The sequence below is a fragment of the Oratosquilla oratoria genome, chromosome 21, assembly GCF_046742065.1.
Source record: "Oratosquilla oratoria isolate Oo_2021 chromosome 21, ASM4674206v1, whole genome shotgun sequence".
Classification (NCBI taxonomy): domain Eukaryota; kingdom Metazoa; phylum Arthropoda; class Malacostraca; order Stomatopoda; family Squillidae; genus Oratosquilla; species Oratosquilla oratoria.
Genome location: NC_134797.1, coordinates 18,979,866 through 19,007,338, shown reverse-complemented (window position 1 = coordinate 19,007,338; position 27,473 = coordinate 18,979,866). Strand labels below are relative to the sequence as shown.

Here is a 27,473-nt window from a genome sequence, read left to right as displayed (position 1 = left end):
ATCTATCCAAAAGGCCTCCCTTTCTTCTCCACTCTTCTCACTGCCAGGTCCATATGCACTTACAAAGACCCACATCTCCTTTCCCAGTTTCACCTTCATCCACATTATCCTTGAGGAAACCTCCTTCCACTCCACTACACGTTTACCTATCTCTTCACTTACTAGAATAGCCACCCCTTCCCTCCCTCGCCCTCTCTTCACTCCTGATAACCTCCCACTTACACTCACCCTTCCCTTTCAACTTAGTTTCACTCAAAGCCAACACATCCATCTTTCTTCTCACAAACATACTACCTATCTCTTCCCTTTTACTCTCATATGTACCACATCCATGCACATTAAAAGACCCAAACCTTAGGGTGCTGGTCGGAAAACTCCCAGACTGTCTTGTGCCTTTACTTTTTCTTTTAGGAATGGCCCCTGTGGGGCTACAAGGAGAAGGATGCCTAGTCCCAATCCCCGTCCCTTTCTTCTCGCCTCTTACGATGCAAGTGGGAATACTTGGTGGCAGTATTCTTTTCCCCCACCACAGGGAAATGTTAAATGTAAATGGTAAATTAAAAAATAAACAAGAAATAGTGAAACTACGTCAAGAGAATGAGGAATACGAGGGTAGTTCCAAAAGTAATGCCTCGTATTTTTTCACTCGTAACTCAAAAAGTTGAAAAGCTACAAAGATGGGAGTGACACCATTAAAACAAGTGGACATGTTTGCTCCAGAATTCATTTCTTCACATAACCTACCCCCATCCCCCACCCCCACTTTCGCCAGCAATTAGCAAGGGCCTGTGCATGGCCGTTCGGAGCGTGGTTTGCCACTCGCATCTCTGTTGCCACTCTGGAATCAACGAATCCATCTCTTAACAGTGCTGACGTTAACTGCCTCTGCTCCGTATACATTCACCAAGTGCCGGTGAATGTCAAATGGTTCTATTTCTGCATTGAGGAATTCAATGACACATCTCTGCTTCTGACGTACATCCATGACAGGGATTACTTTATGAGACTGTCACACCATCAATATCCGCAACAGAAAGATAAAATTTTCATTTTATGTGTGCAAAGGTTCAGTTATTATAACAATACCATAATCCCTACAGATTCCTTGGTGCATAATGATAAAATAGGAGGCATTACTTTTAGAACTACCCTTGTATATAGAAGGTATAGAAATGGCTGAAATTATGAACAAACATTTTAAAGCTGTATTCATAATTGAAAATACACAAAATTGGGATGAAGGAACGAGAGAAAGATCCCCCAATGAAAGAAATAATTGTGACACAGAAAGAAATAAGGGACCAAATTATAAACCTTGTCAGAAAATCACACAGTCCAGATGGAATTGCAAATTGTATATTAAAAGAATGTATAGATGAACTAATGGATAAAATATATAAGATAATTGATTACTCAAAGAAGGAAAGGTACCACAAGATTGGAAAAATGCAAATATAGTACCAATATATAAAGGGGGAGATAAAGAAGACCCAACAAATTATAGACTGGTCTCCCTTACAAGCACAATAACTATATTATGTGAAAGAATGATCAAAAGTTGATGGATTAAACATCTAGAAGAAAATAATATACTGAATCCAAAACAACTTGGCTTTAGACACGGAAGATCATGTGACACAAACTTAATTTGTTTTTACTTGAGGCTAATAGACATAATGCAAGAAAGGGACAGATGGGCTGATTGTGCTTTCCTAGGTTTACAAAAGGCATTTGATCATTTGATTAACTACCACACAAAAAGCTATTAAGAAAACTCGAAATAATAGGTGTACAAGGAATATTATTGAAATGGAAGATTTCTTGAACGGGAGAAAAATGAGGGTGGTATTTAGAGAGAAAAACTCAACCTGGGAAGAAATGATAAGTGGAGTCCCACAAGGTTCTGTATTAGCTCTGATAATGTTTGCCATATATATTAATGACATGGATGAAGGTGTGAAATGTTATATGAACTTCTTTGCAGATGACTCAAAACTACTAAAGTATAGAAAAAGACTGAATCACTACAGAGAGACCTGGACAAAATCTGGGAATGGAGCCAAAAGTGGGAAGTGAACTTCAACATCAAGAAAAGCAATATAATGGAGTTTGGAAAAAGTAAAAATAGAATATGAGGACAATATAAACTTGGTACAAAGGGAAAAAAAAAAGCTCGGAAAAGGAGCTAGGAGTAATTATTAACAAAGACTTGTCACCAGACAAGCATATTAAGAAAATAGTTGGAGAAACCTACAATTTACTAAGATCAATAAAGGTGGCCTTTAACTACTTGGATAAGGTAATGGTAAAGAAAATATTAGTCACACTGATAAGACCAAGATTGGAGTACACTGTGACATTATGGACACCCAGTACAAAAAAGAATATAAAGAAATTAGAAAGAATCCAAAGAGCAACAACAATGATGGCACCAACACTCAAAATTGACATACAAAGATTGTCCAAACTGGAACTACCAACCCTGGAACAAAGAAGAGAAAAGGGAGATATACTGGCTATTTACAGAATCATGAAAGGTATGGAAGTCCTTGACAGAGAAGATTTATTAAAGTGGGATTAAAAAAAACAACCAAGAGGACATGAAAAGAAACTCAAAAAGGATAGTTATAGTAGAGATCTGAAAAAGAATAGTTTCCCACACAGAGTGGTGGATGTTTGGAACAAATTGGACAAGGCAACAGTGTGTGCAAAAACCATACTAGAATTTAAGAACAAACTAGATGCTGAAAAATAGAAAGACTTCACTACAAGCATAGCTCCCTTCCCATATAATACAACTAGGTAAATACAACAAGAGGACATGAAAAGAAACTCAAAAATGTAGTTATAAAAGAGATCTGAAAAGAATAGTTTCCCACACAGAGTGGTGGATGTCTGGAACAAATTGGATGAAACGATAGTATGTGCAAAAACTGTACAAGAACAAATTAGATGCTGAAAAATACAAAGACAGGTCACTACAACCATAGCTCCCTTCCTATATAATACAACTAGGTAAATACAACTAGGTACAACTAGGTAAATACAACAAGAGGGCATGAAAAGAAACTCAAAAAGGATAGTTATAGAAGAGATATGAAAAAAAAAAATAGTGTCCCACACAAAGTGGTGGATGTCTGGAACAAATTGGATGAAACGATAGTATGTGCAAAAACTGTACAAGAACAAACTAGATGCTGAAAGATACAAAGACAGGTCACTACAAGCATAGCTCCCTTCCTGTATGATACAACTAGGTAAATACAACAAGAGGACATGAAAAGAAACTCAAAAAGGATAGGTATAGAAGAGATCTGGAAAAAAATAGTTTCCCATACAGAGTGGTGGATGTCTGGAACAAATTGGACGAAACAGTAGTATATGCAAAAACTGTACAAGAACAAACTAGATGCTGAAAGATACAAAGACAAGTCACTACAAGCATAGCTCCCTTCCCGTATGATACAACTAGGTAAATACAACATGAATTTGTGGCTTGGTTACTTCTTTCATGTATACAGATGTTCACATCACAATGAAGTTGCAGAATATAATCACCATTGTTCCAACATTTATACACACATGTACAACATTTATTCTCCAAGAGGTTCTGAGGAGGAGTCATAGACTAGTGAGTTACTTGTTCCTAGAAAAAGAAACCCAAGGCAACAGGTAAAAGAAGGGTTTTATGGTATTCCACCTCTTTGAGTCTCTAAAAAAATGTCTTCTCTGGTTATGGTAGTGTTGTTTGTTGCAAACCCATTTTCCCAGCATTGGAACCACCACAGTCACCATACTCAGTTTGATGTACACCTGAAGCATTTAGTGTTCTCAAGAAATCATGGTTTGAGGGTAGAAAGGGACAGGATGGTATGAGTGTATGCAGTTTGGCAACTCCATAAAATATGTACCCTGATGTGAATTGAATCTCTTATATTGCAGGGGCGTCTTCAGGTTCTGCCTCACTACCCCGGCATGGAATATCCTCCCGTATTCGAGCCAGGAACCTATTCTCTTGCACCAAACACTGAAAGTCCTCAACAGACTTTAACTTCCCAGGGTTATTCTATACCTATCAGCACATGCAACACCATTGCCAGGTCACCGTACGGATCTTCTCCTCGACTAGGACATGGGGGTTTGCATAATAGCAACAGCAGCTTGGGCTTGGCTGGGCTGGGGTCATATTCATCATTGCCACAACAGTCTGCTTCTCCTACATCAGACCACACTCCACTAAGGAGGGCATCCCCCCAGTCTGAAAGGGGGCCGGCAAGGAGGTCTCCACCACAGTCAGATGTGACACCACAAGGGAGACCCTCCCCAAATTCAGAGAGGGGGCCCACAATGAGATCTCCCCTGCAGTCAGATGGAGTACTGCTGAGGAAGGTCTCTCCACAGTCAGAAGAAAGTCTCATTAGGAGGTCCTCCCCCCAGTCAGATGGGATACTAGTAAGGAGAGCCTCCCCAGTACCTTCCTTACCTACTCCTTCCAGGTCGGAAGTCAGCATCCCACCTCCTCGTCTTCTCTTACCCGGTCCACCAGTAGTACCTCCAAGTGATGATGAGGAAGGATGGACAGAAGAGGGGATGCTCAAAACATCAGGGACGCAAACTGAATCCCAGGCCTGAAGGAAGTATGTAGCCTACACATGTGATATTTCGATTCTTGTATATAGAATAAGCATGACTTGTATATTTTTTTGTATACACATAAAGGGGATCAGTGTAATTTTGTTCCTCATAGCTTATTTACAGCTTTCTAGCATTGTTGCCAGTACAAGTATATTCATTTTTCTTAAGTGTAGCATTTTCTTAGGGTTGGAATACTTAATCAATAGGTTGAAATTTAGTGATAGTTGGTACATCAGCTGTAGTACTAGATATGAATAGGACCTGGGTAGGGCAGACGGTAGGAGAAGCATTACAATATAAAGAAAGAGTTCTTGCTTTTGAAAATTTTGTTCCCAAATATTGAAGTGCCTCGTTTTCTGCCCGTCATTTGTCTACTTCAGCTGCAGTATCACCAAATTGTGAGTCAGAATAGGGTAACCAAAGCCACAATAGATAATATTATAATGTATCAGAAGGCAGTTTGCTTCACAAGTACAACGTATGTTGCTACACATCCAAATGAGAAGCTTAAGATGTCATCACTTCTTAATTTCTTTGTCAAAACTTGTGCAACCTTCCCTTGTCAGGATAGAGCTATGTGTATCTTTGGATGAAAATTAATCTAACAGCATTTGTAATTGCACTCATTTATATTGTTAATAGCTTAAGATGGTTCAGCCTTCACAGAGTAGAAGTCTGCTACAAGTTTCTGTAATAGGTAAATAGATCTGCTGTACTCTCTACTTTATGTGGTACATTCCTTATCAAATTTAATTTTCAATATAAATGGTAAAAATTATGATAGAATGTGAATTTGGTCAAATTATGCCTTGGAATACATATAGGTTTTAGGCAGTTTTCCAGGAATATCTTGGACATATTCAGGGGCTTACAATGTTTCATGGGAGTTTTAAGTATATGCCATATTTCTTACATCATTGCATGTTCCCAAACATGGAAAGCAACTTCAATAAAAAATAAGTAAAAAATAAATAAATAAATAAAAATAAAGAGAATCGCCCAGCACAGGTCTCATACTGTTCACTGATTATTACATTCTTCATATTACTACAGAATATATTACAGTAGTTTTCTTCTGCTTGAGTATCTTTTTACTTATACAGTTGTAGCTGGTGATGTCAAATCTTCCCTCTGACTTATTACCTATCTTCAGATTATGAGAATTACCTGCCATTGGTATCAAATTCTTCTCACACTGACTGCTTTGTCACTTGTTCTTATATAGCAGATGAAACTGACCCAAACAGTCACATTGAATTTCAAATGGCGGACCAGACTTTACAATAATAGATTGTCTATTATTGATGTACTTGTATATTTATGGATTTATAATGTCAAATAATATCTGTATAGTAAGCATTACACACATTTAAAGTTATATATTCATATTAGCACAAATACTGGGTCTGTGACCACTGGGAGCTTATTTTTGTTTGACTGTAGCCGCCTCCATGTCAGCAGATGTCTTGTGATTTTTAGCATAAATAATTTTGGAACAAAAAGTTTCTTCCATTCTCCCATGCATTGTCTCTTATGGACATTGGGAGTGGAACAGTAAATGGTCACACTTTATTCTATCTAATGAAGTTTTAGTGTAAATTTGGAATAACTTGGTAGATCAGGGTGAAACAATCATTTTGTGTTGATTTGAGGAAGAGTGAGAAACTTAATTATGCTGTGCTCAACACTCATTCTACAACAGATTGTTGTTCCTATCAATTCTTGTCCCAAAACGACTTTTACTATTTCATTCACCATCTTTTTCTATACAGTATTTATTTGATTATGTGCTTTTATTTTATTCACTCTCCGTTTCCGTACAGTATTCATTTAACTCTGGGTTCTCTCCCATTTTCTTTACCGCTGGACTTCAAAATACTTTACAAGAACCTCTTTTTCTATGATATTCATTGCTTTTCTATGTACTTATGTGTATTCATTTATCATTTTTTGGTCTTTCCAGTACTATTTCTGCCTTTAGATGCTTTCTTCATCAACCTCTGTCTTTTCACCATTTTCTTGTCTAAACTACCTTGAGCTTAGTTCTGCTCTCCATGAATGTTCTTACATTTGGTATACTACATTCATATGCATTTGATTTTCCTAAATATCAGTCAGTATATGTATATATATATTTTTAATTTATTTTTGAGGAATTTTTTGGTGGGTTATGATCAGGAGGCTTTAAATACAGTTTTGAACAAAGTCATGAAATAAGTTTTGCATTAGAGTTGATGGAATAATGATGGGCAGACTATGTATCTGCTTGTCTGTTTCATGGTGCTATTTGGTAAGATAGTGAATGTAGTGGTTGTTAGTGGTCACTGATGCTGGAAGGCAATGTATGTATGGCTTTTTATATGATAAGCTGTTGCATTGGCATATTCTTTCCATGTCAATATTGGTAAGGTTAGCATAAAAAACTCCTCAATCCTAAATAAATCTGGATGTTTTTTTGCACACATGATTGCATAGCTGAATGAATTGTAACCTTTGGGTTGTCAGCACTAATATTTCATGTGGATATTCTTGATAGTTTCCTTATCTATCACATTAATATGACCATTCATAGACAGACACACACACTAATAAGATACATAATGAGAGGTTAGAAAAACTGGAATTGCATTGCCTACATTAGAGGAGCAATGAGAAAGATATGATATTTATTTTTAGAATGGAGATAGGAATGGAAAGAAAAAAAATTATAGAGGCGCTGTTTGTATGGGATGAAAGAACACTAAGAATCCATAGCAAAAATTAGTCAGACTGCTTGAAAAATATCTGGAAACATAGCTTTTCACATAGATGCATCAGTTTGTGGAACTTTTCACATGGATGCATCAGTTTGTGGAACATATTAAAAGAAAATTAATTTGAGGCAGTTTGATAAAGGAAGATGGAATCCCATGAGCACAGCCCCCCATGTATAACAACTAAGTAAATACATACACATACTTTATAACCTCTAGATATTTTGCTCATAAGGCCTGTACCTACTGTGTAAGTTGACCTCTAAACTAGTATCAAATAAGCTTTCCAAATTAGTCTTTACTAAAATCCAAAATTTTCCAAGAGGCCAGTATGTAATAATATAGCTGATATAAAAAGGGATGTGGGCAGCATGATCTTATATGAGACAAACATTAAGTAACTGATGAAAATTTTCATTAGCCTGTGATAAATTAGTTTCTTGATATGTTTGTGGTTGGTGCATCATCCATTGGAAACGGTATGCATTGTAATATTAGTTTGTGCTGATATTTATTATTTATTTATTTTTATATATTTTTTTTTCCCCATCATAATTTATCACCAAGGAATTTTTAAATGAAAATAACTTAGCCTGTCAGAGTTAGGGTAAGTGGTACAGAACAGCAGTTTGGGAGTGATTCCACTTGTTTATTACACTTATTACATGTTCACATTCAGTGTGTCAATTTGTGGTATATTACAAATTAAGCATGAGGATCTGGGTTGCTATGTAGATGCTCAATATGATTTTTGGGTTGTTGCTAAGAAGTATGAGGGGATAAGAAAATGATAATAGGATTGGCTCCTTCATAGATAGATAGACCTGTGGTCTGATGGAAATATGGACGGATGTGAAGACAAAGATTATAATAGTTTGAGGAATTTCTGGAAACTGAATTACTTCATATACAATGTGTATTTATATGTGTACATATATAAATTCTTTCAACTATAAAGAAATACAAATAAACTTTAGAACATGCTGACACCATTTTTAAGCACAAAAAAGCACTCAAAGTTGGCAAAGCAGCCAGTCACAGCATAAACTAAGCACATGTAGCTGGGTGCATTGGTGGTGCTGCTGAGTGCCTTTTGTGAGAACTGTGCTACTTGATGCACAACTTGAATCAATTTGGAAATGTGTCAGATTGAAATAAATGGATCTGTTTCTAGAATGAAGGCAAATCAAGAGACATGGATTAAAAGTTTGGAAGGTAAAATTATTTGGGTATTGGGGATTCAGATTCCAGAGTATAGGTGTATTTCGAGTACAGTATTTCTGTATGTAACACTTCATGGGAGCAGGATATTGAAATGTATCCATTTAGGATATAATATGTTAATAAGAATAAGCTGGAGATTCTGCTCAGCATAGTTTATAAATTTAGATATGGATGGTAGTCCAGAGCAGACTGAAGGTCTCATGGAAAGTTTTCACACAAAAAAATAAGTTACATGACTGGATACCTGCATGCAAGCTTAGACAATCATGTGGTTCTGTTTTGTGTGAATACACTTGCTACATTGTACTGTAAGTGAAAGATTGTTATAAGTTTTCTCTTATATCAATTGAATATTATTATGGTGACATTTCATTGTGCTGATCATTCTCTGTTGTTAATTTGTCTCCCATTCTTTATAGGCAGTATGTGTCATGTACAACACTATACCTGCAATAGTTGTAATGATTTAGAATTTAAATGTTTCTGTTAGCATTTTATTGTTCTTGTATTAGTACCTTTACTTCCAAATCTACATTACTCAAATTTGTATGCTCAAGTGCTTATCTATACCTGTAAGACTGCTGTTTTACAGTATGTTAAGCAGAGTGGATGTTAAAGAGCAGTGGAAAGAACTGTTTGATGTAAATATACTTAGGAATAACCACAGTTGAATATTTTTGTAGTGGAATGTATCATTGTTATTTCATTATAATTTGCATGTTAAAATTACATGCCAATAATATTTAAGAATGAGTCTGGTATAAGAGATGGTGAGGTAGAGGAAGGGCTAATGGGGACCTATCATGCTGATCCATGTATGACAGTTATAAAAGTCATGCAATAGCTAGTAACCAGACATGAAATTGTGGAAAACTGGTCCATTATGTGTTTTCTCAACCAAATTTTGTGTACACTGCACTATTTCAGGTAATGTATGTGTTTGTATTCCTATGTAAATACATAATGATTACAAAACAGGACAAAAAGAAATACCATTCAGATATACTAGAACCTATCCCACAACACTCTCATACAAATATTCACCTTTGCCCTGTGTGCTTGAACTGTAAAAGTCTTTCTACCTTAGGAATTAGAGAAAAGTGCAAGACTCAAACTTACAACCAGGTAAGTACATAACATACATGCCCTTTATTGCGCCACCAGTACACATCAATAAAAAGGCTTTTATCCCTTATAAAGGGGTGGGGGAGTTGTACACATCTACCCTATGTCCATTCCACACTCATCAAAAAACCTATTAGTATTCCCTGCCATCTTAGTTCTTCATATATGAAAGATCAATCCTGTCCCCCACTACACTGCTTGGGGTCAGATGCAATGCAGTAAGATACAGCACCATAGCAGGGCTCAACAGCTGGAGTTGGTTTAACCCTGTTTCATTACATGACAAAGCACTCCCTTCATTCACTTAAGATATGCAGAGCAGACTAAAAGAAAAACCCTTTTGGCTGTGTCATTTCCTCATTCATTTACACCAGTCATCAGACATAACACAGAAGGGGCCGGCCAGTGATGACTACAAGCACAGTGGTCTCTGGATCGAGTCCAAAACAAAAACACTCATTTTCAGTCTCTCTTTCTCCCATTCTCACTCCCAGAAGTATTGTGCATCTTATTGTTGTAACAGTTTTCAGGATTTCTTCTTGTCTATTCTGTAAATTCTCAAGTGGACAAGGGGGGAGAGAAAACCAGCTCCCTGCCACCCATCTTCAATACTTGTCTATTTCCTCACCTCTACTTGGAGATACAGCCACAAGAGGCTGACAATTGGTCTATGGTGCAGGCCCAAGATCTCTATTAACTTTTACTATACTTCCTCCTTTTTGTCAAGAAGGAACTTACAACCAGTGACTACTCGCCATCTTTTACTACTATAAGCTGGTGATACACAAAGTCTCACACTGGATGTGGAGAGATACAAAAGCAGGTCACTATGAGCATAGCTCTCGTCCCATGAAATACTACTAGGTAAATACACTAATAAAAACACAGACAACAGTCAAATGTTTCTTCTCGGAGAGATCTGTAGGAATACCTGAAGACCATTGCCAGCCACCTTAGTCTATACATTCTTCTCCAAAATGCATATATATTAGATCTCTTTTCTTCAATTTCATTCCCTGGTTGTATGTCTATATGTATCAAGTGTTTTGTACAGTACACCATTTAAGTCTGTACAATGTGATATGGAAAACATGACAGGATTAGAAAAGGGTAAGATTGTGGTTGTATATTTAAATATCTAAGAACAAAAGCTCTTTTTAAGTAAAACTGTACAGTATGTAGAACTTCATTAGAAAATTAAAAGATACACATTTCTGTAGAAAGATGAAATGATTTTATTAAAAGAAAATTGAAAGATATGCATTTCTGTAAAAAGATGAAATTATTTTATTATAAATGTTCATCATTATTTTGATTGTAATATGTCTATGTTAAAAATATTTGGTCTCACAAATAAAATACAGTTTTGTAGGCATTCACAAGCCCTGCTTTTATAATGAGTGCACAATAATATATATATATATATATATATATATATATATATATTTTTTTTTAACGGGCTATTAATTTCAGCTCTGGTGAGATTATACACTGAAGTTTCCTCCTGCCTGTATACCACATAAATGTTTATGCTTGTAATAGCAATTGGAACTACTGTATTAATATTGCTTAAGAAAATGTAATAGAGTTCATATATCAGAATAATTTCCTATATTGTTACCTCATTTTTCCTTCCTTTTCTCCACAAGATGTATGTTGTGAAGGAACCAATTCATTATGATTGGAATTACAATGTGGAAGTGCAAGAAGTGAAGTTTAGTTTGGTGTGATCAGTAATGTAATCAGATAAGTGATAGAAGGAAGTAGGTGGAAGAAATTATATTAATTTTATAAATTTCCTGCAGTTTGCAATACCAAACCAAAGTTATTCTTGTTGATGAATTGTTGTTTTTTACAAGAAGTGCTGGATAAGGACTAAGTCTTGATGTGTACTTCTTTCATATGTGTAACAATAAAATGTCAAGCATTCCCTATTTTTTGTCTTAAGCATCTCCTCAGTTTAGTTGAGAAACTATTTTCCAGCATCAAAAATTCACCATCCATCGTAGTGGGTGACAATTACAATTTTCGTAGACCTAATCCCAGAGGAAGGTTAATTTTGCTAAATAATAGCAATAATTACTGAATATGACCTGAATTAACTGAATAAATTATACATGCATACCAAAGGGTCTTCCCCTTTACAAGGAGAGTAGCACCCATCTCACACCAGGGAGCAAAGGTAATCTCCCCAGGTATCCTGTACCTGTCATGAATCTCATTTCAAATACTAGATCTAGAAGTTTTGGGTTCCATTTCAATGGAAGGGTTTGGCCATCCAGTTTCATTATGGGGCAGTTTTTTGATTCACAGTTGTCTGGAGTGAGTAGTGTTATTGCTGATTTCTGAAATAAAGCTTCCATGCTGTTATATCTGAACCACTGTTCCAGTTTGTTCAAGTATGCTTGAGAGAACATGGGTGTTTAGTTTGATTTCAGGAGTTAGTCTTTAAAGTAATGCAGTATTGAGGGATACAGGTTTTAACAGAAACACATTATAATTTCACCCATTACTATATTGCCATATTTCTAGAAATTTCTATTATACAAAAAGCTACTAAACATGAGAGTATAGTGCTAAACACCACCCTCGCACTCATAAATTAGGACTACACAGTTGGATAATATCTTTACAGGGGAGATACTAGAACTCTCATCATAATAGTATATGTATATATATTTATATATATACAATCTTGTACTTACAAACACAATATTTTGACTCAAACAACAATATCAGCATTATTGGAAATAAATGGTTTGATTTCAATAAATCAACTGATTAAAACTTGGAAAATTAAAGAAAAAATATAGTAATCTGACATCGATTCCTGTCTTTGCTAATAATACATGGGTTTGCCCTCATCATATTTTATTATATACACAAACATTTTGATATCTCAAGCTAACCATGAAATAAAAAAATGTTAGCTCTACAATAAGTAATCAAACATCACTAGGCAAAATGCTTAAAGCAGATCTATCCTGAAAAACCTGAATCTTCCATAATATAGTTTAAACCTTTTTTTTTTTTTCTTTCAAAGCCTACAAAACCTTTTATAAAGACTAATTTGTGAATGGTGCCTAAGATGGCATTGTGACAACCTTCAGATCTCGGCACAGATGTGATCAACGGAGGAACCTTTCTCTGCCTATGTGTCTTCCTGGAGCAGTTTCAAGACAATGGGACAATACATCACATATATAAACAACTTGTGACTAAGAGCAAGTCCTCTCTAGCCATGACAAAACCAGAGATTTGCAGCAGCAGCAGCAAGTGCATCACCACATGTCCTTGTTAAAACCTTCCATAACATGTAACTTTTAGGCATAGAGAATCCACAAAACCACTGACATGCGGCATACAACTAAAATTCAACTTCCCTCCATTTCGAATTCTAAAAATTGACTAGGCAGAGTATGTGACAACAACCTCATAAGCAATAGTGGTTGGCATGATAGCGCTAGAGCACCAACAATGTATAGTCGCATGGGCTAAGTAGCTGCCAATTCTCAAGGGAGAACAGGAGTCAATTGGACCAAGAGCCTATGGGTTGAGCCAGGCACTGAATATATTTCCAAGGCTGATGGTGCAACAGAAAGAGGAAATTATAAGTTAGCATGAAAAGAGTGTGTGCTGGAAGAAGGTAATTTGCATCACTGAGAGTCAAATTTATGAGAAGAAAGGTTGCAGGCATGATGAAGGGTACAACCCAAGTGTATAAATAAATGAAAGGGGAGAGTAAACTAGAAGTTTTCCTTTTTCACTCTGCTCTAATATAGAAGCAAAACAATAATGCAGTGCTAATGCTGAGTGAAGTACACTTTTGTGTAGCATCAATAGCTTTTACACTATTCAGGAATCATTCTCTGCCTCATCTAAAATCATGAGACAAGGTCCCACTTTTTTTTGTTAAATACAAGGAATGGATCAGACCAAATTCAAAGTGCATAATTTCAACAAAATTATTAGAATTAATCAACAACTAACATTACATAAACATCAGTGGGTGTCACAGTGCCTTCCTGATTGGGCACAAGGCTAATTGGGAAACACTGGGGCACAAGTAGTCAAGGCTTGTTGCACATATTGAGCATTGGGAAATTAGGAGCATAAGTTGCTCGTCCAGAGAAACAGAGAGATAGAATAGAGGAGAGAGAAAACAAGAATGAAAGGAAAAGTGAGAGGAAAAGATAGGTATGGAGCTTACACATGGAGGCGCTTAGCTGTGGCCAAATCTGTCACCTTTGCCCTACATGTTCATACAGCCTGGGCAAGAGGTAGTCACTGGTAGCTGTTGGGGATTAACCCCCATGCCTATGTTAATGAGGTGGGATTTAAGCTAAATGAGCCACAGAGGGAAGAAAAGGAAATTGTCAAGACATCTACCGAGTGTTAGATGAGATGATGGGTTACAGTCAGAAAGGGCATGCAAGCAAGTTAAAGAGTTGGAAGAAGTGGAAAGAAAATAGGAGGAGCTTCCAACAAGACCACAATCAATTTCTTTGTTTACTTTTCTTAATGTATTGCATAATTGTTATTCACATATATTACTACTTCTTTCTGCTGAAATGTAAGACCTTGTTTTGTTTTGTTTTCCATAAAATCCCTGAAGTACTGGCTCTCTTTAAGTCACTCAAGTAATGTACTCGCACAGTAGCAACCCACACATGCCTGCATAATTTCATCCCTCCACCACCTTCATCAACATCCTAATCAGATCACTTTATTGTGATTATAAAGACCTCAGAGTGGAAGCAAACTACTGTGTTTTTTACAACTGACCAATAAAGAACTACTCCTTGGTTCCATTACACCACTGCCTCCACCAGGTCTACTGTCCATCTTTAAGCAATGTACAGGAACAGCCTTCCTACACTGGAGCACAAGCCATTGTAGAAGCACTGTACTGGGCTGTAACAGCACAAGGTGGTGAAGAGTTTAAAGCCATGAGATGCTCTTGCTGTGGTCAAATAGTCACCTTTTGTCCTTTGTGCTTGGACATCCAGGGCAAGTGGCAATTACTGGTAGATGCTAGGGATAAAACCCAGGTCTACATAGTTAAGAGCCATGTGTGCCACAGCAGCACAAAACAGGAATAAAGATTTCTTAATGCACTGCACAGGAAGTGCAGCTTTCCTACAGCACTGAGGTGCAGACTTCCTATGTAATAATATGGGAACATAGCTTTCCTGAATCAAAGCCTAAGATAGCTATCCAGCTACTTAAACATAGGAATCCTGCCTTACTACAGCACAGCAAGGGATGTATTCTTACAGTAAAGCTCAGACATACCCTTACTATACCATAGCAAATGAACACAGCCTTCAAACACCAATGTATGGAAGAACAGTTCTCCTGAAACAGAGCCAAGTGACATGTCTTCCTTCAGTGATAAAAGTAGTGCAACCTACCCATAGTAAATCATCTGAATACCTTCCTGAGGAATGACATCAGAATACAGCTTTCCATGCAAATTTCCAAAGAAATGGCATCAGCACAGAGTGTCTTCTCATTGCACAGCAGTGTTTATCTTCCTTCAGTATATGATCATGAATGCAGACTTCCTTATGTACTGCATAAGAAACTAGACCTTCCAAAAGCACATCACAAGAGAGGGGCCTTCCCAGAGCACATCAAAGGAACAATCTTCATACAGTACATTATTGGAGCTTGGACTTCTTAAAACACAGTAATAAGTGCAAGATTATCCAAAAGCACTGTAGAGGAATGTTGACATTCCAGGCTTCCTAATATACAGTTAGATCTTCCTACTGCACATTGAACAGCATCCAGCATTCCTATAGTATGGCAAAGGAGTTTGGCCTTCCCACAACATAGTGTGGACGCACAGCCTTCTTGTGAGGCATGATACAAGTCTCAGAGCCCCCACACTGCATAACAGTGTCCCAGGCTATTTGCTGTTAAATAGGAATCCAGTAACCCTAAGGTATCTGACTAGGAGAATTGGAGTCCTAAAGTTGTTGATGGTGATGGTGGTGCAGGTGTCCTCATGAGTCGTAAGAGGAGGAATGGTGGTGATCAGGGGGTCGTCCAGGAGAGGGAGGGGAGGACAGGTTGCTGCTAGTGTTGGAAGCTATTGAGTGGCGAGGAGAAACGTCACCACCTTCCTGCTATAAAAGAAATACTAATTAGTTTCAAAGGATGGTACATTTGGCATATTAATGTGATGCTGCTGAAATAAAAACATGTAATAACAAGATAATGAACAGTGGTACGAGCATTTCTATTTGTAAATCAAACCTTCAATGAGGTGAGGAACTTCCCCTCCTTCTATTCCCACCCCAACCTTTCACCTGAATAAAAATAATCTAGGATTAGCCAAAGTAAAAGATGCAAGTAAAAATACTGTGCTTATCCATCCACCACAAATATATCCTAATATATATATGGAGAAACTTTGAATTTGAAGGAGGCAGAAAAGAAAAGCCTAAATATGTTTGAGATGTATCTATGAAATACAGTGGGGGTTACAAGGATAAACAGAGAAATAATGAGGTGGGGCAGAGAACAGGGGTAGAAAAAGCTAATCAAAGAATACAAGGATGGTTTGGGCATATAAGAAAAGTGTGTATGGTGTAAACTTACAAGGACTAAGAATGAAGTGGATGAATGAGGTGTAAAGGGCATTGAGAACAAGAGGAATGCCTGTTCAGCAGGGAAGGGAGAGGACACAAGATAGGTGTGAGTGGAGAGTAGTTGTTGTTGTCATCCCTTAGACTGTCTGGATGAGCAGTTCTGTCTCCCTCAGGAACACCATGGCTGGAATGGGGTTTTCCTGCAAATTCCTTATAGAGTATATGTTGTGTTGGCATGTGTAACTGTGTACAATGCAGTCTTCCATAATGTGTTGTATAGTATGGGGTGAAATGTTACATTCTGGACAGTCATCTGTGATGTCTTCATCCAGCCTCCTCTGGTAACATAGAAGGGCTGGATGGTGGCTGCACTGCAGCCTGGCCAGGTGGACTCTGTTCTCTTGGGGGAGAGAGGATTCAGAGGTAGGTTGGGCATACAACAAGGTGTTGTCTTTCAGTGGAGAGTGGTTGTGAATGTTGGATGGATGGGGTGAAAAGGGCACTGAGAGCAAGAGGAATGTCTGTTGAGCAGGAAAGGGAGACAGCAAGAGATAGATGTGAATGGAAAGTGGTTGCGAATGTATGAGAAATTGATGTGGCCGTAAACATATTTCTTCTTATCTACTCTGTAAATTCTTGAATGTATGTGGGTTGGCAGGTGGGGTGTGGAGGTGGGGGGGGGGGGTTACCATGTATTGAAGAGGTGGTAGTAAAAGTTTCTGCTGTCAGGCTCTGTGTCTTGCTGCATTCCCTGTGACCTGAGTAGAGGGCAGGGGACAGGGATGACCCTTCACCCACAAGGAGCTAAAGCCCAGGTCACACATACATAACGACTTCGTTTACAATTTTTTTTTTTTTTTTTTTTAATCTCCAAATGTCATATTACCTTTGCATCATATGTTGAGAAGTTGAATGACAAATTACGACATGTTAAACCTATACCAATATTAGTCATATTGCTGAATTGTCCTTTGTGAAGTCTGAAACACTACTGTATAAGCAAAGTCATCCTGCAGCTTTTCAAATTCACAACATTTGACGAGAATTGTGATTGTGTGACTGAGGCTTATGGAGCTAGCAGAGATGGGACAATAAATGGGTTCTGAGTAGGTATGGAATAGATGATGGATGTGTGTATGCTTTGACTCAGCCACCTTCCTTATAAGGGGGAGAGTGCCTTTTGGTATAGGTATCATTCTTTGCTGTTCTAAGAAGATCATTTTGGTTTCTGAGTACAGATGTTCTATTGGTACTGGTTATGTTCTGCAAGTTCTTTCTTACTGTTTTACTTTGGATTGTTTCTAGGTTGTCTTTTTTTATTTTCTTAAATATCATACCATGCTGTGGATGCATAATTATGATTCTCATATTTCTTTTATATACTGTGATGGATGTTTCTTTCTGCTGTTCAAATCTTGTATTTACCTAGTTGTAATATACGGGAGGGGAGCTATGCTTTGTATCTCTCCGCATCAAGTTTTATCTTAAAATCTTGTAGTGTTTGCACATACTGTTTTGTTGTCTAATTTGTTCCATGTATTTATTTGTACCTGCAACTATGTGTTTACTTTTTTGTTTGCCTTTACTATTTGGTCTTTCATGTAAAGGATGAAGGTCAAGTGTGTATCAAATGTGAGGCCAACTGTTTTCAGATTTTTGTCCAGTAGGTGCTTCTTTGTTTCATGGTAGTTACCTAGGAGCTGTGGGTCTCCTTAAGAGAGAACTGGGGCAGTGAACTGACTGACTCTCTTGAACAAGACTGTCCCTAGGTAACTGGCAAAAGCCACTGGTTGAACCCAAAAGTCTCTCAGAGAAAAGATTTTGTTTTGTTGTTTGGATAGAATGAATAATGGAGCAGTGCAAAATGAGATGCTCTAGATTTTCTGTAGTGGTTGCATCTAAAGTATATGATAAAGGCCTTTCTCCCTTATAAATTGGATAGATGAGCCAAAGCACATACCAACTTCATACATAATCCACAATCAAAGTGTTGATCTAAATCTCCCTTGGAGGAGACCCCAGACTTCTTCCTATAAAACCAAACCAACCCATACACAATAAAACCCCATTTAACACCCCCTCCCATCTCTGCATCTTATGGATAATGGGTCACCCTGTACCCCAACACACTGCTTGGGTCAAAGGCAATCCAGAAATGTGCAGTACTTCCATAGCAGTGACCAACAGCTGGGGCTGGTTTACCCTCCCCACTTCATTATATGCTAACCCTATTCTCATCCATTTAGAATAATTCATGAAATAGGAAGAACATTCCTTCTGGCCATGTCATCAAGAAGTGCTCACAAAAACAAATCTATAGACAATAGAAAAATATATAGAATTCATATGCACAGGACAAAAGTTGGCATATCAAGGAATATCTATTTACACATACTTGTGGCCAGTAGAATGGGGAGCTCCTCACCTCTTGCAGCTGGTGGATCATCTGGTGACGAGGTTCTTCTGGTGAGCGCTGTGGTAATGGCTGATGTTGTTGATGTTGCTGGGATGGGTGCTGATGGGGCTGATGTTGCTGAGAGGGATGTTGCTGTGAAGGGTGTTGTTGTGGAGTGTGTTGTTGGGGAGCAGACCCTGGTGGAAGAGGAGGAATACCTGGCCGTCTCAACGGTGGAGGCATGGGTGGAGGGCCACTCCCTGTAAAAGAGCAAGGCAGGTTTAGAAAATTTAAATATAAGTGTGTATCCATTAATCCATTGTCCTAGGTTGCTCTTACAGGAGACCCTTGGCCCTTGGGTAACAGACAATGGTCTCCAGCTTTGCCCACAATACATATCTATCTATATATCAGGGGCTTCTCCCTTATGAGGGAAGTAGCCAATCAAGGCATACACCCACTCCCATCTATCACCCTTGTTACCCTCTCATCACAGCCTCTTGTGGATGAAGAGTCATCCCTGTCTCCCACCCATAGCAATGCAGCATGACACTTTACATCAACAATAGGGCTGTTTCACTTACATGGCAACCCTCCATCCTCATTCCCTCTTGCAGAAAATAAAGAAGACCACGGAGTGAAATTACTTCCGGCTGTGTCAAAATATCACCCATACACAACCATCCTCTACTCACCCCTATCTCCTGCCTTCTCCCTTCCTTGCTCTAAAGACATCCTCTCTTGCTAAAAGCCCCTTTCACCCCATCCATCTCATCCTTAATTGGCCCCTCAATTTTGCTCCATCCACCTCTACTTTCCACGCTTCTTTTGCTTGTCTTTCTAACCTCATTCTTTCTGTGTCCAAACCATCCCAATAACCTTTCATCAGCCCTATCTGCCAGCTCCTTTTCCACCTCAGCTCTCCTCCACACCTCATTTCACATTTTATCCAACCTTTTAACCCCTACCATACTTCTCAGACACTTCACCTCATATTTAAAGTTCTCCTTTCTACATACATACATACATGTACCAACAGCTTTTCCCCCTTACAAGGAAGGTAGCCAAAGTCAAAGGCATAAATCCATTCCCATCCATTTCATCCCTACATACTCCATTCCCATTCACCACCACTCCCTCCCTCTTTTCTTGGTTCCTCCTGGATGACAGGTCATTCCTGCATCATGTCCAGTGCCCTGGGTCAGAAGCAATGTAGCAAGACATAGCACATCCACAACAAGACACTTCAATTAATCAGCAACCCTCACTCTCCATTCCCTTATGTAGAAAAAGAAAAGATAGGGAGAAATCCCTTTGGACTGTGTCAAAATATCATTCATGTATACTCCCTCATCCCCCATCCCCTACCCACTCTCATGCATCACAGCATGATCCATACACAACCATTCTCCATCCACCCCTATCTTCTGTCTTCTCCCTTCCTTCTTCAACAGACATTCCCCTTTTTCCCAATGCCCCTTTTACCCTATCCATCCATCTCATCCTTGGTCATCCCCTTATGTTCAGTCCCTCCACACCTCTTTTACTAATCTTTCTTCAATCATTCTTTCCATGTGTCCAAACCATCTCAATATTCTTTCATCAACCCCATCTCCCAGCTTCTTTTCCATCCCCGCTCTCCTCCTCACCTCCTAGTTTCTCACTATCCAGCCGAGTAACCCTTACCATACTTCTCAGGCATTTCATCTCAAAACACATTGGGAGGTAGGACAGAGAGTAAGACCCCCCCCATGAAAGAAATAACAGTGACACAGAAAGAAATAAGGGACCAAATAAAAAACCTTGATGTCAGAAAGTCACATGGGTCGGATGGAAATGCAAATTGGATATTGAAAGAATGTATAGATGAACAAATGGACAAAATACACAAGATAATTGATTTCTCACTCAAAGAAGGAAAAGTACTACAAGATTGGAAAAATGCAAATATTGTACCAATATACAAAGGATGGGACAAAGAAAATCCAACCAACTACAGACCAGGGGCACATATATCACCACAAACTTTCTACATTTCATGTCCCTGTCTTCAACTTTTATCATGATAATTTCTATATTGTTCTTACCCTCAGTAATCTTTGTCACATTCAAGTTTTTCTTGGCCAAGAACATGATTACTCCCTGTTTCTCATCTCTGTTTTTAATCCAATGATTGTATAGCCTGTGTCCAACATTGTTGTGTGGTATTGGACCCCTTAGTTCAGTCTCCACAATTCCCATTATGTCTGGTTTTTCATTTAACAAGTAACCATTTAGTTCATTCAGTCTTGAAATTAATCCATCAATGTTAGTATATGCCACTTTTAATTCTTTTTTCTTTCTCCATCTTTTTTCTGTTTTTGTTTTGCTCATTCTGATGTACCATTTTCTCAGCTTCATGTCGATTACCCTTCAATAGAATTCCTTGCTTTTGGTCTATGTTCTCTTCACATTTTTTCCTTAGCTTCATCTTTTAGTGTCTTTTCTTTTTCTAGTTCCTCAACACTCATTTCTCTTTTTATCCATATCTTGTAGTGTTCGCTCCTTGCCAACTTACTTGCTTTTTCAAATATGTTTTCTACTACCATTTGCAATCTTAGTTTTATCTTTAGGGGTCAATTTCTTTCCTTAGAATAATGTCTCATTCTATACACTTCATCTATATCTTTCTCTACTGCCTGATCACCATCTTTTATTTCTTTTTAAATTTATATTGCTGTTTCTTTTTACTGCTTTTTCTCTCATGTACCTCACCAGACCATGTTTTTCCCTGTGTGTATTTACCTAGTTTTATTTTAGGGGTAGAGAGCTATGCTCATGGTGACCCTCTTTTCTATCTTTCAGCATCCAGTTTGATATTAAATTCTTGTATAGTTTTTGCACTCACTGTTTCTTCATTCAGTTTATTCCAGATATCTATCACTGTGTGGGAAGCTATTCTTTTTCAGATCTCTTCTGTAACTATCCTGTTTAAGTTTCGTTTCATGTCCTCTGGTTTTTCTTTTATCCCACTTTAATAAGTCATCTCTATCAAGGGCTTCCAACCCTTTCATAATTCTGTATATGGTCAGCAGGTCTCCTCTTTCTCTTTGTTCCAAGGTAGGTAGTTCAAGTCTATCCAAACTTTGTTCATATCTCAAATTGGAGAGTGTTGGTACCATCTTTCTCGTTGCTCTTTGAATTCTTTCTAATTTCTTTATGTTCTTTTTAGTACTAGGTGTCCATAGTGTTACAGCATACTCCAATTCTGGTTTTATCAATGTAACTAATATTTTCTTTACCATTTCTTCATCCATGTAGTCAAAAGCCACTTTCATTGATCTTAATTTTTTTTATATGTTTGTCTGGTGTCATGTCATTGGTGATAGTTACTCCTAGGTCCCTTTCTGAGTTGACTTTTTTAATTTCTTTTGTACCAATTTTGTATTGTCCTGATATTCTGATTTGTTTTTTTCTAAATTTCATTATGATTTCTTGATGTTGAAATTCACTTCACTCTTCTGACTCCATTTCCAGATTTTGTCCAGGTTTTCTTGTAATGATTTGCAATCTTCTTCTGTACTTACTCTCTTTAGTAGTTTCGCATCATCTGCCAATAAGTTCATATAACATTCCACACCTTCATCCATGTGTGTGTGTGTATTTACCTAGTTGTATTTTGCGGGAGAAGAGCTATGCTCGTAGAGACCCGCAGTTGTATCTTTCCGCATCCAGTTCTTTCTTAAAATCATGTATAGTTTTAGCACTCGCTGTTTTCTCTTTCAATTTATTCCATATATCTATTACTCTGTGTGGAAAGCTCTTCTTTTTCAGATCTCTTCTGTAACTGTCCTTCTTAAGTTTCTTCCTGTGCCCTCTTGTATTTCTTCTGTCCATTTAAGTAGATCATCCCTATCAAGGATTTCCATCCCTTTCATAATTCTATGGATGGTTATCAAATTGCCTCTTTCTCTTCTTTACTCCAGAGTTAGTAAGTTTAGTTTGTCCAATCTTTGTTCATGTCTACTTGCTAAGTGTTGGTGCCATCTTTAATAATGTTCTTTGAATTCTTTCTAGTTTATGTTTTTTATTGTACTGAGTGTCCATAGTGATGCTGCATATTTTAATTTTGGTCTTATCAGCATAACTAGTATTCTCTTTACCATTTCCTCATCCATGTAGTCAAAGGCCACTTTCATTGATCTTATGAAATTGTAGGTTTCTCCAACTATTTTGTTTACATGTTTGTCTGGAGTCATATCATTTGAGATAATTACTCCTAGGTCTCTTTCTGAGTTTACTTTTCTAACTTCCTTTGTTCCAATATTGTATTGACCGGATATTCTATTTTTACTTTTCCAAATTCCATTATACTACATTTCTTAATGTTGAAATTCACTTTGTTCCTTTTACTCCAATTCCAGACTTTGTCCAGGTCTTCCTGAAAAGATTTGCAATCTTTTTTCATTACTCACTCTCTTCAATAGTTTCGCATCATCTGCAAAGAAGTTTATATAACATTCAATTCCTTCATCCATGTCATTTATATAAACAGCAGACATTATCAGAGCCAACACAGAGCCTTAGGGGACTCCACTTATCATGTTTACCCAATTTGAATTCTTTTCTCTAAGTATCACTCTCATTTTTCTTCCTTCCTAGAAATCTTTCATCCATTCCAAAAATTTTCCTCGTATTCCACCTATTGTTTCAATTTTTCTTAGTAGTTTTTTGTGTGGTACTTTGTCAAAAACCTTTTGTAGGTCCAGGAAGGACCTACAAAAGGCTTTTGTAGTGTGTGTATGTGTGTATTTACCTAGTTGTATTTTACGGGAAGGGGAGTTACGCTTGTGGTGTCCTGCCTTTGTATCTCACAGTGTCTAGTTTGCTCTTACATACATATAACGAAGGCTTTTTCCCCCTACATGGGGGGTAGCCAAAAAGAAAAAGGCATAGAAACCACTCCCACCCATTCCATTTCCTATATATTCCACTCCTTTCCACCCTCCTCCCTCCCTCTTATCTTGGCACCTCATGGATGACGGGTCATCCCTGCATCCTGTCCACTGCCATGGGTCAGAAGCAGTGTTGCAAGACACAGCACATCCACAGCAAGGCCGCTTCATAAATTCGGCGACCCCCCCTCTTCGTCCCCTCATGCAGAAAAGGAGAAGACAGGGAGAAATCCCTTTGGGCTGCGTCAACATTTTTTCTCATACATACTTCCTCACCCCCCATCCCCCACCCACTCCCCCTCATGCATCACAGCATCATCTATACACAATCCCTCTCCATTCACCCCTATCTTCTGTCCTCTCCCGCCCTTCCTCTCTTTTGTAATGCCCCTTTCACCCCATCCATCCATCTCATCCTAGGACAGCCCCTCATATTCACTTCTTCCACCTCTGCCTTCCACACTTCTTTTACCAATCTTTCTTCACTCATTCTTTCCATGTGTCCAAACCATCCTAATGCTCTTTCATCAACCCTATCTCCCAGTTCCCTTTCCACCCCTGTTCTCCTCCTCAACTCCTCATTTCTCACTCTATCTAGCCTAGTAACCCCCATCATACTTCTCGGACATTTCATCTCAAACACATTCAAACTCCTTCTCTCTTCCTCTCTCACGTTCCATGTTTCTGCCCCGTACAATGCTGTTTGCTCTTAAATTCGTGAATGGTTTTTGCACACACTATTTTTTCATCCAGTTTGTTCCAAGTGTCCACCACACCTATGTGGAAAACTGTTTTTCTTCAGATCTCTTCTATATCTATATTTTTTTCTTTTCTTTCCATGTCCTCTTGTGATTCTCTTGTCCCAGTTTAACAAATCCTCTCTATCAAGTATTTCTGTGCCCTTCATGATTCTATAGATGGTCAGTAGGTCACCTCTCTCTCTTCTCTGCTCCAGAGTCAGTAACTGCAGTTGAGCCAGTCTATCCTCATATGATAAGTTTGCAAATGCAGGGGCCATTTTTGTGGTTGCTCTCTGGATTCTTTCAATTTTCTTTATATTCTTTTTGGTACTGGGTGACCACAATGTCACTGCATATTCAAGTCTAGGCCTTATCAGTGCGACTAATAGTTTTAAAATATTTTCTTCATCCAAATATGTAAATGCCACTTTTATTGATCTTAGCAAGTTGTAGGATTCTCTGACAATTTTGTTAATCTGTTTATCATAGGACAAGTCGTTTGAGATGATTACACCCAAATCTTTTTCAGATCCCACTTTCTTTACCTCCTTAGCTCCAATTTTATATTGTCCAGATATTCTATTTTTACTTTTTCCAAACTCCATTATGCTACACTTCTTAATGTTGAAGTCCACTTCCCATTATCAACTCCAGTTCTATACCTTATTCAGGTCTTCCTGTAGTGATTCTCAATCCGTTTCAGTTTTTACTTTCCTTAACAATTTAGTGTCATCTGCAAAGAAGCTCATGTAACATTGCACATCATCATCCATGTCATTCACATAAATAGCAAACACTATTGGAGCCAATACAGATCCTTGCGGGACTCCACTGATCACCTCTTTCCAACCTGAATATTTTTCTCTGAGTACTACTCTCATCTTTCTACTAATCAGGAAGTCCTCCATCCATTTTAGTAGGTTCCCTTGTACTCCTATATGTTCCAGTTTTTTAAATAATTTTTTGTGTGGTACCTTGTCGAAAGCTTTTTGTAAGTCCAGGAAGGCACAATCCCCATCCATTCCTTTCTTGCACTATGTCTATTAGTCTTAAATAAAAACATATTAACCACTTCACTCCGGGCCAAAATCTTGCGGGCAGCATTAGCTGCCAGACGTATGATGTTGCGTAATAATACTCGCATCATAAAATATAGTCACCGCTTATATCGATCGTTCTCTCTTTCACCCGTGAATTTTGATAACCATAGAAAATGTGATGAAGCCAGTTTAGAGAGTATGTCAGTTACGCAGGGACAACTACAATAAATATAATAAAGATGCCGATATGGCAGCCTCGCATATCCACTTGCTCCCCATGCCGCCTACGTAGGCGGCACCGTATGGAAGGGGTTAAGTTTGTGGTACATAATCTTCCGTGTCTGTGTGTGTATTTACCTAGTTGTATTTACCTAGTTGTATTTTACGGGAAGGGGAGCTATGCTCGTGGGGTCCCGTCTTCATATCTCATTTTATCTAAACTATTTTTAAATTCATGTATTGTTTTTGCACACACCACTTTCTCATCTAACTTGTTCCAACTGTCTATTACTCTGTGAGGAAAGCTGTTCTTTTTTCAAATCTCTTCTATAGCTGTCTTTTTTTATTTTCTTTCCGTGTCCTCTAGTATTTCTGTCATCCCATTTTATCAGATTCTCTCTGTCAGTAATTTCTATGCCTTTCATGATTCTGTAAATAGCTATCAAATCTCCTCTCTCTCTTCTTTGCTCTAGTGTCTGTAGTTCAAGTTTTTCTAGTCTCTCTTTATATGATAGTTTTGAGAGTGTTGGTGCCAATTTTGTAATTGCTCTCTGTATTCTTTCAAGTTTTTTTATACATTTTTTTGTACTTGGTGACCATATCGTTGCTGCATATTCATCTTGGTCTTATCAGGGTGATTAGGATTTTCTTCACCATTTCTTCATCCAGGTATGTAAATGCAACTTTGATTGTTCTTATTAGATTATAAGTTTCTACAAAAATCTTATTTATATGTTTCTCAGGTGACATATTATTCATAACAATGACTCCCAGGTCCTTCTCATTTTCTACTTTTTTTATTCCTTCTTCTCCCAATTTATATGCTCCTGTTATTCTGTTTTTGCTTTTTCCAAATTCCATTATACTACACTTTTTTGTATTGAACTCCATCTCCCACTTCCTACTCCATTCTTGTACTTTATTTAGATCTCTCTGTAGTGATTCACAATCTTCTTCAGTTTTCACTCTTTTCAGTAGTTTTGCATCATCTGCAAAGAAGCTCATCTAGCTTTCAATTCCTTCATCCATATCATTAATATATATAGCAAACATTATTGGGGCCAGAACTGTTCCTTGCGGAACACCGCTTATTACTTTATCCCATTTTGAGTGCTGGTTTCTTATCACTACTCTCATTTTTCTTTCTTGCAAAAAGTCCTCCATCCAATTTAGTAGTTTGTCCTGTATTCCTCCTTCAGTTTCTAATTTCTTAAGCAACTTCTTATGTGGTACTTTGTCAAAAGCTTTCTTTAGATCTAAAAATGCACAGTCCGCCCATCCATCTCTTTCTTGTATTATATCTATTAGCCTTGAATAGAAACATATTAAATTGGTGACGCATGTTCATCCTTGTCTGAATCCAAATTGCCTTGGATTTAACACTTTGTTTTTTTCTAAATATTTTACCCATCTACTTTTGATAATTCTTTCAAAATTTTTTGCTATTGTACTTGTTAGAGAGACTGGTCTATAGTTGGTAGGTTCTTCTTTATTTCCTCCTTTATATATAGGTACTATATTTGCTTTTTTCCAATCTTCTGGAACTTTTCCTTCTTTCAAGGAACTATTTAGTATGCTATGTATTTTGTCTGCCAGTTCATTCCTGCATTCTTTCAGTATCCAGTTTGCTATTTCATCTGGTCCATGCGATTTTCTGACATCAAGATTACTCAAGTGTGTTAATATTTCATTCTTTGTTACTTCTATTTCTTCCATAGGGGGGACTTTCTCTTTCCATTCGTTCTCTTCAGGTTGTATGTTCTCCCTTGTAAACACTGATTTAAAATGTTCATAATTTCCGCCATTTCC

General features: G+C 37.7%; 2 protein-coding genes across 22 annotated transcripts in view; one reads left to right on the top strand and one right to left on the bottom strand.

Annotated features, from left to right (window-relative positions):
* The window catches only part of cnk (connector enhancer of ksr), a 98,865-nt gene extending 87,199 nt beyond the window's left edge, over window positions 1-11,666 (top strand). For 4 of the 6 annotated variants that reach the window (XM_076204389.1, XM_076204388.1, XM_076204387.1 and 1 more), the window contains one exon: window positions 3,943-11,666. In XM_076204389.1, coding sequence (XP_076060504.1) covers window positions 3,943-4,632 — 690 coding nt within the window. In that variant the 3' untranslated portion in view covers window positions 4,633-11,666. The remainder of the gene's footprint in view (window positions 1-3,942) is intronic. The other 2 variants (XM_076204391.1, XM_076204390.1) reach the window with 1 other exon arrangement.
* Window positions 11,667-12,231: 565 nt separating this feature from the next.
* gek (serine/threonine-protein kinase gek) overlaps window positions 12,232-27,473 on the bottom strand; it is a 320,798-nt gene continuing 305,556 nt past the window's right edge. For 14 of the 16 annotated variants that reach the window (XM_076204399.1, XM_076204393.1, XM_076204400.1 and 11 more), the window contains 2 exons: window positions 18,732-18,991; window positions 12,232-15,871 (listed from right to left, as the gene is read on the bottom strand). In XM_076204399.1, coding sequence (XP_076060514.1) covers window positions 15,749-15,871; window positions 18,732-18,991 — 383 coding nt within the window. In that variant the 3' untranslated portion in view covers window positions 12,232-15,748. The remainder of the gene's footprint in view (window positions 15,872-18,731; window positions 18,992-27,473) is intronic. The other 2 variants (XM_076204402.1, XM_076204409.1) reach the window with 1 other exon arrangement.